Raw genomic sequence first — 14,320 nt, forward strand, 5'->3', positions numbered from 1 at the left:
TTGAGGATTCCGAGCTGGTGGCTGTATACATTGGGGATTAATTCCTGATCCATATTTTTCTCTGAACTTTAAAAATTTTCCCCAACCCAGAAGGAACCAAAATTTTAAATGGCCCAAAAGTAGGGGATTGATGGTATCAACTGCCATCGCTTTCACAAAGGTTCTAAAATTTGAGTTGTGCCTTCTCTGTCATGATTTCATCGTGTCTTATGTTGAATTATGTCCACCTGTAGACAAAGCAATAGATGTGACTCAGATACAGGAAATGCATGTGTGGATGAGCTTTCTCTTTTTGAGTAATTTTCCAGATACTGTGGTGGCTTATATGTCAGCCAGGTAAAGGCTGCCCCCTACTGGCTTGAGCTGTGGAACTCTCTAGACTTATGGATGGTTCCCTGACAAAAATATTGAGATGTACTATAATTTTCTTCCCTTCTTTTGCTTTTTCCCTTCCTCTTCACTACCCTCTCTCCTCATTCCTGATGCATTATTGATTTCCTACCATGTGCTAGTCATTGCCATTGGAATTGATGCGATGAAGAAAAAAATGCAGCTATAACCATTCAGAAAATCATTTGACATTATCTGTTGAAGTTGAAATTGTGCCAGTCCTATGGCCCAGATATTTGATTGCTAGATATTCTAGAGATATTCGTGCACATATGTACCTGGGTGTATTATAAATACTTTCATTATAGCACTGTTGATAATAGCCCTAAACTGGGTCTGTTCCAAATGTCTGTCTTCAGGTGAGTGGATAAGTAATTTGGAGTGTTTTCACACAGTAGAACACTATGCAGCAATGAAAATGAACAAACAATAGCTACATGCAACAATTTCAGTGCGTCTTAACCGAGCATGTGGGGTTTATTTTCTGTGCCTAAGTAAACAGCCAGTGATGAAATCAATGTCTACTTAGGAAGATGGGGCAGTGTGGATTATAGGTCATCAACGCTGGGGACAAGGACCCTTTTGGGAGGCATCTGCAGTGGTCCTGGAGAGAGAAAATGCTGTGCTAAACCTAGGTAGTAGCAGTAGCAAGCAGAGAATGACATTGACTGCTGACAGATGTTAGAAATAAAATAAATACAATCTGGTGACTGAGTTAGTGTTTGGATAGATTGGAAAGGGAACCACATAATATGTTGCTGAGATTCCTCATCTCATAGACTAGGAAGATAGTTGTGTCATTAACGGAAGTAGGAGCAGGACTAGAGTTTTGAGGTGGTAGATAATGAATCTGCATGACGTTAAGGTTCTACGACCTTGGGCAAGTGATTTAATGTCTCTTTACCATAGTTTTCTCAGTAAAAAAATGAAGAATAACAACCTTAGAAGATAATACACTGTCTGACATATAACACACACTGTTACTGTACAGTTTTTTGAAGAGTAGGTGTGACCCAGAGGATATAACATCATAAATGTGATGCAGTCTTTCCTTTAGGCGTAACAGAGCTGAAAGACGGGTGTGGGAAAACTCGAATCATCTTTACATCTCTTGAGTGAAACATGGAACATTTCAAGCTCGGGCGTGGGAGGAAGTCTTAGGACAAAAAGCACAAAGAACTGAGGTTACTCAGTGTGGGAAAAGGAGGGCTAAGAGGTGATTTAATGAGACTAGGTGAAGGGTAAGTCAGAGGTTAGCATGTACCTTTGCTGAAAGTGGTTCTTGGTAGCACAGAACCTTTTAAGGAATAACTTATTTATATAAAAATTATCCTCAGGGCATTATTAATATATTTTTTTGGTGATTGCCAAGTAATACATATTTATTGTAGAAAATTTGTAAAAAAACAAATTAAATAAATAACACCTATAATTCTAATGCCCAGAGATGCTGCTGTTAATATTTTCAGCTCTGTGCATTTGTTTATCCATCCACATACCCACCCATCTATTCATCTTGTCTTTCTTTCATCATCTTCTTCCTTCTTTCCTTCCTTCCTTCCTTCCTTCCTTCCTTCCTTCCTTCCTTTCTTTTTTAAAGAGTGAAATTAAACTGCATGTTGCTGTGTAACCTGCTGCATTTTACACAGGAACTTACAAGGAAGCTTATCTAGCATGAGGAATTTGGGTTAGCTATGTGTGGTAAGCAGAAATATATATGATGTGCTTTGTCAATGATTTATTTAGGGAAAGTGCAACATTTTCTTCTGACAGTCTTAAAATATAATAGGATAAACTCTCATCTCGTTGATAACAAGGGAACGACCCTGCTTTACTGTCCTGTTATTCTCCAATAAGTGGACAAACCCTGAGAGTGCTTTTCTGAGTTACTTATTTCTCCCAAAGGCTGTACAAAGAAATATTGGTTAGAATATGATGTAAGAAGGACTTATTATTCCCTCACCTACACTTGCCTTGAGGACTGAAGAGTGCATCTCTCCCAAGAGTGAGAGACTGCTCAACTGTTCATTTTTAAATATTAAAATCACTGTTAAATTCTACTCTGACTAATCTGGAACAAAGACAGGAAAGATTAGTGTCACTAGGATATAGTTTTACATAAGCAAATCATTTTAAATAGGCTTAAATCTAAGAGGTGGAAGCTGCTTTGCCTAGACTATTTGCCTAGGCTCTTTAGGTCAGATTGGCTCGGATAACTCTGTGTGTAGTGGGGGGCAGAGAGAAGTGTTTTGAAGGCTTCGTTTTTCTGTGCGTATGATATAAATGTAAAGAATCCTGATAGAGGATTAGAAAGAAAGTCTAATTAACAGGTTATGATCTTTGTTTTTAGCAAATCACAGCTTTTTGGGTCCACAATTGTCTCAGAATATTTTTCTTAGTGTTAGTGTCATGCTCATACATACACACACCCTAATACACATAGAGGAAGCTTGGGTCTCATCTCAAGAGATCTAAGAAGATAGAGGAAATATTGTCTTTGTAATATCTTTGATTGTTTTAAATTCATTAGTTCATTTAACATGTTCATTGAACTCATTGAGTGTAGACACTTTGCTGAAAATGGGGGACAGGAAACTGTCTGAAGCAGTGAGTGGTGCCTGTCATTGTTAATCTGTACCTGCCCCTCAGAAGATATCCAAGATATCCTTGTTCCCTCCAGGATAAAGTCTAAATTCCTCATCCTGAGAAGGCCATTTGCAATCTGGTCTCCATTTGTTCTTCTATCCTCCTCTCCTGTCATCTCCTCTGTCCACCTTATGCTCTGGTCATTCCTGTGATAAGAATTTATCAAGCCCCATGTTAAGTATTGAGCATTTCAGAAAACTTGCGACTCCTCAGGCCTGTTCCTTCATACCTTCTTGCCTGAGTCCTTGTGGTTTTCCTGTGATGGAATGCTTTGCCTCCATTTGCTGATGTGACACTCACCTACTTGTCTATTTGTCTTTCTCACTAGAGGACAGAGATGGTCTCCTTCACTGTGGGCTTCAAACACCTATTATGATGTTTAGCATATAGTAACCTCCCAGTCAATGTGCGTTGAACAAATAAGTGAACGAGGCAGAGTTAAGTATAATCCACATACCTAGTGGTAAACTCTCTCAGCTTTTGTTTATTTTGGAAAGCCTTAGTTTCTTCATTTTTGAGGGATAGCTTTTCTGGATATAGTGTTCTTGGTTTGCAGTTTTTTTTCCCAGCTCTTTGAATATATCATCCCAATCCATTCTGGCCCTACCAGTTTGTTTGTTTGTTTTCTTATTTATTTTTTTCTGAGAAATACACTGAAAATCTTATGGATGCTCTCTTGATGTTGACTTTTTTTTTTTATCAAGTTCAGTGAGCTTCTTGATATAGACATCCATTTCCTTCCTCAAATTTATGAAGTTTTCATCTGTTCTTTCTTCAGGTCGGCTCTCTGCCCTTTGTTCTCTCTTTTCTCCTTTTGGGACTCCATCATGTGTACATTGCTCTCTTTGGTGACGCCCCATAAGCCCCTTACTCTTTCTTTGCTTTTCTTAATTTTTTCCTTTTTGCTCCTCTGACTCAATAATTTCAACTGACTTGTCTTCAAGTTTGCTGATTTTTTTTTTTTACTTGATCAAGTCTGCTGTTAAACTCTTCTAGTGAATTTCTCTATTCAATTATATTCGTCAGCTCCTGAAAATTATTTTTACTACTTTCTTTTTCTTTGTTGGTATCCTCATTTTGTTCATATATCATTCAAAAAAAATTTTGTTTCTGTTCTCTTTTACCTTACTGAGCCTTAAGATGGTTATTTTCAATTCTCTGTCAGGTAATTCATAGATCTCCATTTCTTCACGGTTGTTTTCTATAGATTTATTTTGTCATTTTGATTGGGCCATGTTTCCTTGTTTCTTGTATATTTTGAATTTTTTTTCTTTTTCTTTCTTTTTTATTTTTGAGAGACTTGGACATTTGAAAAGAGAGCCACCTTTTCCAGCCTTTGTGGACTTGCTTTTTGCAGGGGATGACCTTCACTAATTAGTCTGTGTAGAGTTTTTTGGAGGGGCCTCCAAAACCTTTTCTGAGTAGTATTCTTTGGGCATATGTGTGTAATTTTCCAGTTAAGGATATCTACCCATATTCTCAAGAATCATAATCTTTTGCTCTCCCTGATGTCTGTCTACATTACTACAAACTCTGGTGCTTTAATCAGCCATTGTGCTTGCTTCTGTTCTCAGCAGCCCCAGGCATTCGAAGCATACTGCCATCCTCTTCAATATTCTGAGTCAGGTGAGATAGAAACCAGTTCCTTGGGCAGCACCTCCGTAAAGCGAGAATGTTGGACATACATTCCACTATTCTTTTTTCCTCTCAATGGTGAAGCTAGGGGTTGGGAGTTTTCTCTTGACTGTGCTTTGCTGTGCTGGGTGGATGGGGGCTATGGCAGGTAAATATAACCACGTTTTTTATTCACTTCGATGTAGCTCTGCTTGGCTTTACACTCACCTGGGGTTCTGCAACCTATTAACTGATTTATGGAATTGTCATATAGGCAGATTGGTCCATATCTTGTTGTTAAGTCGCTCTCAAGTGTTATCCAAATCTCTGTTTTGTAAATTGGAGAAAATTAATATTGGTAGAACTTTAACTATGGTAGTGACTTATCGAATATCTCACTTCCATTTCCAATCAAGGGTGAAAGAAGTCATGTCAGGCTTCTGGCTTTCCTGTCTCTGTTTGTCTCTCTTTAGTAATGAGCTGACATTTAATGAATGATCATTCTATGTCAGGAACTGTTCATGTTAATGTTAAATGTATTAACTCATTCTCAATAGTTGTGCAAGGAAGATAATGTGACTATTCCCAATTTACTTGTCAGGAAAATCAGTTAAGAGAATCTTAGTAATTTACTCAAGGGTATACAACTGGTAATTATCTCAGACTCAGTTTTAAAAAGCCATTTTGCAGCATGATAGAATTAGTTAAAGTTGTTTATTGTGGGTCAAATAGAGCAATTTTTAAAGATCATTTACTTTCCTATCACAGAATTATTTATTAGGTATGACTAGAAATCCTATGTTTTACAGTTATTAGAATAATGTACCCATGTGTTTTCTCTTCTTCCTAGTTTTTTTGAGATATAATTGACGTGTAATATTGTGTAAGTTAAAGTTGTAGAACATAGTGATTTGATATATATGTATGTTGCAAAATGATTACAACAACCTAACATATCCATCACCTAGCATAGTTCAATTTTTTAGTGATGAGAGCTTTTAAAAATTACTCTCTTAGAAACTGGAAACAAATATTCTTTAGTTTGAATAAGACCATTCTTATATAAACTGTGTCTTTTCAGCAAAGCCTTTTGTTGTGACAGGCAATTATTGAATTACTATGGATATTATTTTGTGTTAATTATAAGTGGTAATTATCCTGTTGGGAAGCCCTGTAGCTTTAATATCCAAATATGGAATAATATCAAAGATTTTTTTTTTTTTTTTTTGCAGGACAGAGTTCATTCAAAGAGGCAGGATTTCAATCACAGGGGCTGGCTTTCTCAACTGTATTTTGGAAACTTTTGCCAGCACATTCTTAAGACAGGGAGCCCAGAAGGTAAGCTCGTTTCCAATTGGAACCAACATTAATTTTAAGGAACTATGGTTAGTCCCATTGGGTTCTCGAATAAGACTCATGAACAGATATAAGAAAAAATGGTTACTAAATTTATATATGCAGAAATAATTACCTTTATTAATTATTACAAAAATCTAAAACTAAAGTGTCTTTTGTGGTCCATTAAATTAAAGTATACTAGTAAAGAGTATATGATAATATGGAGAACACTGGTAGTCTAATTAAGAGAAGTAATACAAATGAATAATTATATTTATAATATATACAATATGACAACTGTTTAACAAAAAAGATAATAATAGCTAATATTTATTGAGTGCTTACTAAGTGCTACTCACTGTAAAAAGAATTTTTACCTATTATCTCTTTTAATGCTCAGAAACCTTTGAGATATCTGTTATGGTTGTCCTGATATTATGGATGAGGAAGACAGAGCAATCTGGAACTCCTGGTTGTCCATTATTGTGGTTTTCAAACTCTGTATTTATGGGAGCTTAGGCTTCCATAAAGGTAATTCAGAGGCCACCCTGGAATTCTAAGATCCTGTGTACCTTGTTTTAAGTAGAGCTTTTCTGCGTTTAGTTTGTTTACTATGATATACAAATGAGATTGATATGTCCTAATTTCTTGTATAGGGCAAAGTCCATTCCTTATGCATCTTTATATACCTATTACAAGTGTTCTGAATAGCTTTCAATTATTTAATTATTTATTTTATTTGTAATATTTTATTTTATCATTATTATTGCTGTTGTTAATTGTGATTATGAGTATAATCACTTATTCCCAGTATTTACTCAGGACTTAGTCTATGTTACCTAGTTTCGTTTTGTGGGATAGGCTTGATGGCTGGTCTAAGGAACTACTGTTATGACCCCAGATTTTTTCTGGACCTTTGTGTTCATTTTGCAGATTTAGGTTCAAGAATGACATAACTATGTATGGTGTCAGATGAATACTAGATTTATTGGGGTGATCACTTTATAAGTTATTAAAGTGTCTAATCACTATGTTGTACACCTGAAACTGATACAGTGTTGGAAAAATAAAAAAATATATATTAAAAATAAAAAGATTGAACCTGGACCATGATGCCCTAGTTGGAAGGCTGAGGGTGATGAATGAGTATTTGTTGCTGTACCAAACTCCACAGATAATACTGTCAGGATGAATGATGTGTTCCTGGCCCAAGTGAGCTCATATCCAGACTGGCCCAGCCTGTTTAAACCTGGGCTAGAAGCAGGCTGTTGAGCTTCCGGAAGGTCTGACCTTCACTCACTCACACACTATTGTGGGTTTTTCTGCCATATTGCAAAATATACATTCATTAAAAAACAAAAACAAAAACCTTTCATGTTCTTCAGAATTGATAGGGTTGATGAGGAAAATATTTTTGTTGTTATCCTTGACTTCTTGTACATTATTTAGATCAGGAGGGGCAGACTTTTCCTGTAAAGAGCCAGATAGTTAATATGTTAGAATTTGTGGGCCAAGAAGCAAAATTGAGATATTATGTAGCTACTTAATAACAAGAGGGAAATTTGCAGTTTTTTAATTGACAAAATTAAAAATATAGTAATAGTAATTGGGTATAAATTTTTTGTAACTCGAGTCTACTAAGAATCTAATACTTAGAAGAATGGAATTCATTTTTTGGTAGGGTGAGATAACATTTAGCTGAATTGGCATAAAAAGTTTTCCTGTCAAATTGGTTATAAATGTTTATTTGTAAAAAGCATTCTTATCTCATGGCCCATACAAACTTAGATGATGATCTCGATTGCCTGTGGGCTATAGTTTGCCAACTCTTGCTTTAGATAAATAAATATTGTTTGATTAGTCCAAGTGTGTCCGTATTTGACCTGTCCATCAATCTGAACCTATTAATGAGTTTTAACCATACAGTGGTTGTGTACATTCTGAACCTGTGAGATGTGTAAAGTAGACATTATTATTCTCATTTCATTGATGAGAACTATCTTGCAGATAAGTACAGCCAATTCGTGGGTAGATGCTTGCACACTTTTCTTCCTTTCAGTGCCTGCTTTGTGTTAGGCACTGTGTTAAGTGTGGGCTAAATGGATCTACTCAAGATCACAGGTCTAGCAAAGGGTGCAGTCTAGACTTAAATCCTATCTTTTATTAATAAATCTTACCCTGTGCCACCTTACTGGGAAGGGCATAATGTGAACTTTTGAAGAGTAGGGAATACCTGTAGTTCCAGAGGTTTTTGGCATGGCCAGATTCTGTGTTCTTGAGAGAAAAGAAGGGGTTTTATTAATCTTAATCCCAATTCCCTCCATCTGTTAGTACCTTGGACAGTGCCCTGCACATTTATGTAGAGGTGAATAGAAAGGATTTAGAATGCTCAGGGAGGTCCACAGTTGGTTTCTGGTGAATACTACCTGGAAATCATCAAGTGACTTAAAAATTTTGAAGTACGGAACCCAAGTGATTCCTCTTTATTCTCATTTATTGTGCTCATAAGTAAGAATGTATTTTTTCTGTTAGCTTTTGCCTTTTCCAATATATTTTTAAAGAGGCTTAGTTTAATTAGTTAGCTTTTCAATTTTAGGAGCCAGTCATGCTTGTGTCTTTTACTTTTTATCCAAATGGTGATGTTTTCCAATATCAGTCTGATTTCCTGATAAAACCTTCACAGCGAAGCCTGCATAAATGGCTTCTGTGGAAGTCACAATGAGAGTGTTTTAGATGACTTTACTTTCACTTTATCCTTGAAGCCGTTTAGTGGTGGTAAAGGTAGGATACGATATCTATTTTTTTCTCCATAAACAGCAAAACTAGGTTCTTATAAAGTTTATATCTCTGTGTTTGTAAATTAAAAGCTGGTTCTAGATATGGAGCCCCAAGTCACTTGTGTTTCTGTGCCTCTGGAGGCTTGTTCATTGCCTTTTTCTTCTCCCTTCACCACTCAGAGGTGACTTGCAATTCGCGGGCCTTTCTGACACAAACGTTAACTTTCATATGTCACTTGGAGCCCACATTCATCTTGGAATGCAAATATGTGGGCAGGAGAATGGGGGTTTCCTCTTTGTACTCAAGTCAACAAATAGGTCCTTGAAGTAGAAGCACTTGTGAACTTACAGCCCACTAAAGCCCATTATCTTTGTGATCTAGCACAAGTTGCTCCAGCCCTCTGATCCTAAGTTTATTCATCCACAAAACGCATTCCCACAGTTAGGTGTGAAAGCCGTGTTGAAGAATGCAGGTCAAATATATATATAAAGTGTTCTCTTTGTATTCAAGCATTTTAAAAAATCCTACTCACATGCTTATTTTTCATACTTTGTGTTCATAGTTACATGTTTGTTTGTTTTTTCAAGCCCTCAGACTCATAGGAACGAACACACACTAGATTTTAACCTTAGAAGTTTAGTTCCTCTAACACTTTGGGTGTCACCTATGAGCCAGGCATTGAGTGGGCTGCTGGAGACACAATAGGAATAAGACAGAATTCACAGGAGTAGAGACCGTACCTTACACAGCTTAACTCTCGGGCATCTAGCTCAGGGTAGAAAGCCTGACTGGCCATGAATAAACTTCTATGGACGCTGAAAATCTGTTGAGCCCCACCTGGTGTTAGTGCTCAGCACTGTGGTCAGTGCTGACAGGGATGTTAAAAACCAGCCCGTGCTCACAAGAGCTTCCTAGATGCCAAGCACTGTGCTCGGCATGCATTTTGTTACTTTATCTACTTATCTAAACAACTCTGCAAGACAGGAGCTGTTTTGCGCACTTTATGCCCAGGGAAACTGAGGTCCCTAGTGGCAAAGCTGGTTTCATCAAGGACACAGAATTAGTGAGTAATGGACCTGGGATTGGAACCCAGACTTGCTTGACCCTGGAGTGTGCTCTTGATGCCTGCACCACACTGCTGCCTGCATGAGTTCCACGCTCAGACTGTTCGTGTGGGGTGAGGTGTGTGCAGAGCCAGAGCGAGGAGGTGTGGTACGGGCAGTAAGGGTGGGGGAATGCGGGAGAGCCTGGCATGGGCCAGAGGAATGAGCCGCCGTGCTGGTGTTGCTGGAAAGGATCTTTGAGTGGTTTGCAGCGTGTCCTGTCACTGGTTCACAGTCCCAGCCTCTGTTCTTATCCAGTGGCCAGCTGGCGTTCCTGCCATTTTTACTATAATGACATATCCTTTCTGCTTTCCCATGGACTACGGATTTGTTGTTTTGTTATTTATTTTGACAATATCTATTAAAGATATTAAAGAGCATATTAAAATTTTTTATTGTGGAAAAATATGCATTACGTGAGCTTTACCGTTTTAACCATTTCCGAGCGTGCAGTTCAGTGCTGTTAAGCACATTCAGTGTGGCGCAGCCACCACCACCATCTGCCTTCACGACGTCTTCATCTTCCTGAATAGACACTCCAAAGCCATTAAATAACAAGTCCCTACTTCTTTCTCCTCCAGGATGCTGGCACCCACCATTCTGTTCTTTGTCTCTATGAGTTTGACTATTCCAGGTACTTCATATGAGAAGCATCAAACAATATTTGTGCTTCTGCGACTGGCTTATTTCACTTAGCATCATGCGTCCAAGGTTCATCCATGTTGTAGCCTATGTCACAATTTTCTTTACTTTTAAGTCTCAATAATATTGTATTGTATGTATATAGACCACATTTTGTTTATCCATTAATTCAGCCATGGACACTTGCGTTTCTTCTACCTTTTGGTGATTTTGAACAATGCTGCCATGAACATGGGTGTATGATATCTGTTTGCATCTCTGTTTTCAGTTGTTTTGCTGGATTATGCAGTAATTCTATGTTTAATTTTTGAGGAACTTCCTAAAAGTTTGTTTTTTTCGAGGTAGCTAACTATCTTCATTCATGACAGTAATGGCGTGTACCATTACTGTGTATTTTTCTCAAGTCCGTACAGAAGAGTAAGTGCTGTACATGCTGCATTCTTGGCCAGTGACGCTACTGAGCACAGCATACAGTGCTATCTTTAGTCTGAGAGTCACGCACCGGGCTTTGGACTCTGCCATAATCTCTGTCCCTTTATCCCGATATCATGCTCTGCTGGACAGTTTTGACCTAAGACAGCGAAGGGAAGATGGGTTGGAAGTGTTGAAAAAGTGCCACCACTGACAAGTAGCATGATGCCAAATATGTACTTTAACGTGCCTTGAGGTAAGCAAGCACATTTCACACACCAGATCAAAGAAACAGAGAGAGATCTGAAGGAAAATAGGGATCAGTGACAGTCCGGAACAGATGAAAGGCTTCATACACATTTCTGCAGCTCAGGGGAATGGCCGACAACTATGAAACGGCTGGGAGGAACCTAGGCCAGAGTCACCTCCAACCTCAGGGATCCTCAGAGAAGGAAACAGAGATGAAGATATTCGCCCGGGCCGGGGTGACTATGCAAGTGCCCCCAGGTTGGGGAAGGCATTTCTCAGGCCGGCATTGTTCAGCCTTTTTCCCATTGGCACCCTTTCCCCCTCCACAAGGAGTCTTTTTAGATATTTTCTTCCCCCAATTGCTACCCGCTGCCCATAAAATTTTAATACCACAAATATACAGATTATCTCTTTGTGTACTGCGTTATGTCTTTGCCTTATACAGAAAGATATTTTTCACTACTGAGAACAAATTGTCACCTTGTTTTGACATTGTCCCTATTGAGAAAGCGTGCTCTACACCAAGTTGAGTATAACTATCTTTTGGAGTTTTGGCCTCTCTCTAAATCAAAACGAAACATCCCCTTCCCCTTCCCGCGCACCCCCTTCCCCCCCCCAATGAAGAAAAGTAAAGAAAGTAAAAATTCCAAACCAGAATCAAAAGGACTTTTCTGGTGAACTCCTATGTGATTCTTGCAAATCCCGCGCTTTACTCTCATGGGCGAGGCTCAAAGGATAGCATGGTGCTAACTTGTCACGCAAGGTTTGTGTCTTAGCTCTGTTGTCTGAGGACTTAGGGGCGACTGTGAGTACTGAGCAAGTGCACTCACATGGAAGGTTTTTTTTAAGTTTGAAATACGTTTTCAATGGGTGATAAAATTATTTGTCATTTCAGCCCCCCTCCTGGCAAGACTCCATTATTACTTTTATTATTATTATTGTTGTGATCAGGAGGCTGAGCAGAGAAGGATTCAGTGCAGCAGCACGGGAAATAGTTGTCACTGAAACTCTGGGCAGATCAAACAATTTGAACATCACCTTGTGGAAGATCTGGCCTGGACATGCTACAGCTAACACAATCTGAGCGTGCCGCTTCCTTAGGGAGTGTGCTGATCTGAGCCTTACAAAAATCCATTTTAATAGTGGAAGATAATATCCTAGGACAGAAGATACTGTGTGCGTGTGTGTGTGTGTGTGTGTGTGTGTGTGTGTGTTCACATAAGGGCATAAATAGCAGAAGGCTTGTCAGAACTGCCTGTTTAAGCCAATCGGTGTGCTAAGTTGATGCACAATTGTTAAGTTCTTTTGGGTTCATACTGAGAACTGATGACATTCACAGTTGACGAGGGTCAGTTGCACCCTCACAAACTCACTAGCAGCTTATCTTAAAAAAGATCTGCAACAAATGCAAACATTTTATTAATCACTTGTTTACAAGTAGACACAAAATAGTTCTGTAAGTTTGAGTAAGCCTCTATCCTTTTGGATACTCTGACCATGAATTGCATGAACTGTTTGTTCACTGAAGGCACAGCTGACAGTATTCCAAAGGCAAGATTGAGCTATTTTATAGATAGCATCAGGCAGCCGGAATCTTCTGATCCAGTGGCTGGCCACAGGATCCTTTAGACATACACTATGGGCACCATCCCTAAACTGGTGGGTGAAGGGCTTGCTAGATAGTCTTACACCTTGATTGTGCAATGATGGGTATATCTCTGGAATTTTGAGCTTAAGTCCTACTGATTAAATTATTGATAGTTCTTTTCTAGCATCCATTATGCTAGTTAGCAAGCCACTAAATTTCACCAGTGAAAATTGACAGTTTTAACATTTCTTATGCTAATTATCAGAGCCTCAGGTCAGTTGTCATGGATAAAAGTAACTGAAGCTTCTGCAGAGTGAGGTTGCTGATTAGAATGCTCAGAGCCAACTCCTGAAGTGTGAATCCTGCGTTATGCCAACTGACCGTATCTGGTGTAGAACTTGAACTAGTACACGCACTTTAATATTATACTTCGTGTGCTGAAATGTTTCGAAGCAAATTATAGCCATCCTAATAATCATATACCAAATATCAACTCCTGAACTAAGAGCCTAGTATGTTCTTCTTTCAGAAAGATTATTTAATGGAACACAAGGTTTTAACTGTGTTTAATGTAGGGAATGAGTACAGACGTGTTCCTTAGTCCGTGATCTGGTTTTCCCATGTCTCAAGTGTCACACTTTGCATCTTGGACTCTCAATTTTCTCATTTTTAAAATGGAGTGATGGTAGTCCTACTTCACAGGGTTATTTTAAGGATTAAGTGAGGGCATGTATATGAAACATGTCTCGCACATAGAAAAACTTTAGTAATTATTAGTGTTAAGAGAAGTTCTCTCACACTGATGGTTGCCAGGGTGGAGGGGTGTTGAGGGGCTCGGTAAAAAGGTGAAGGGATTGAGAATTTTAAATTGGCTATTACAAAATAGTCACAGGGATATAAAACGCAGCATAGGGAATATAGTCAATCATATGGTAATAACTATGTATGGTGTCAGGTGGGCACTAGACTTAGCAGGGGCATTACTTCATAAGTTAAAGTAATTTTTTAATTTTATAATTTTAATACACAGTATGTCCATATTTAACATTTTGGTATGGACCCTTCTGTTTGTGTATATTTGTGTATGTATATGTATTTTTTTTTTTTTTTGGTAAAACTAAATTGGGATCATTCTGTTCATTTAGCCCAACTTTGTCATTTATGGACGTATTATTAACATTTTTCTGTGTCATTACATGTTCCTTGAAAACATGATTTTTGATACCTTCACATTATTTGCATTGGCATATATAATAGCTGTTATTGTTGGTTTCTGTTTTTCGCTATTATAAATAATGTTGTGGTAAATCTGTGAATATAAGTACTTGTGTATTTTTCTGGTAGCTTCCTAGGTTCAAGCCCATTTTTAAGACCTATGGCATCTTGCCAAATCTTCTAAAAGAATTCTGCCAATCTATAGCTTCTACCACAAGCTGACTCAGGGAAATATCAGTTTTCTTATTGCATGACTTGAATGAATGACTTAACCTCTTAGAACTTCCATTTGTCATTTGGAAAGCATGGCAGATTATTCTACCCTCGCAAGATTGTTGTGAAAAAG

At 38.1% G+C, this 14,320-nt stretch overlaps 1 protein-coding gene across 1 annotated transcript in view; it reads left to right on the forward strand.

The window, feature by feature from the left end:
* PRELID2 (PRELI domain containing 2) overlaps positions 1-14,320 on the forward strand; it is a 63,428-nt gene that overhangs the window by 25,994 nt on the left and 23,114 nt on the right. Inside the window, exon 5 of the mRNA XM_016126579.2 lies at positions 5,883-5,988. Coding sequence (XP_015982065.2) covers positions 5,883-5,988 — 106 coding nt within the window. The remainder of the gene's footprint in view (positions 1-5,882; positions 5,989-14,320) is intronic.

The sequence above is a fragment of the Rousettus aegyptiacus genome, unplaced genomic scaffold (assembly GCF_014176215.1).
Source record: "Rousettus aegyptiacus isolate mRouAeg1 unplaced genomic scaffold, mRouAeg1.p scaffold_m13_p_7, whole genome shotgun sequence".
NCBI classification, from domain to species: Eukaryota; Metazoa; Chordata; class Mammalia; order Chiroptera; family Pteropodidae; genus Rousettus; species Rousettus aegyptiacus.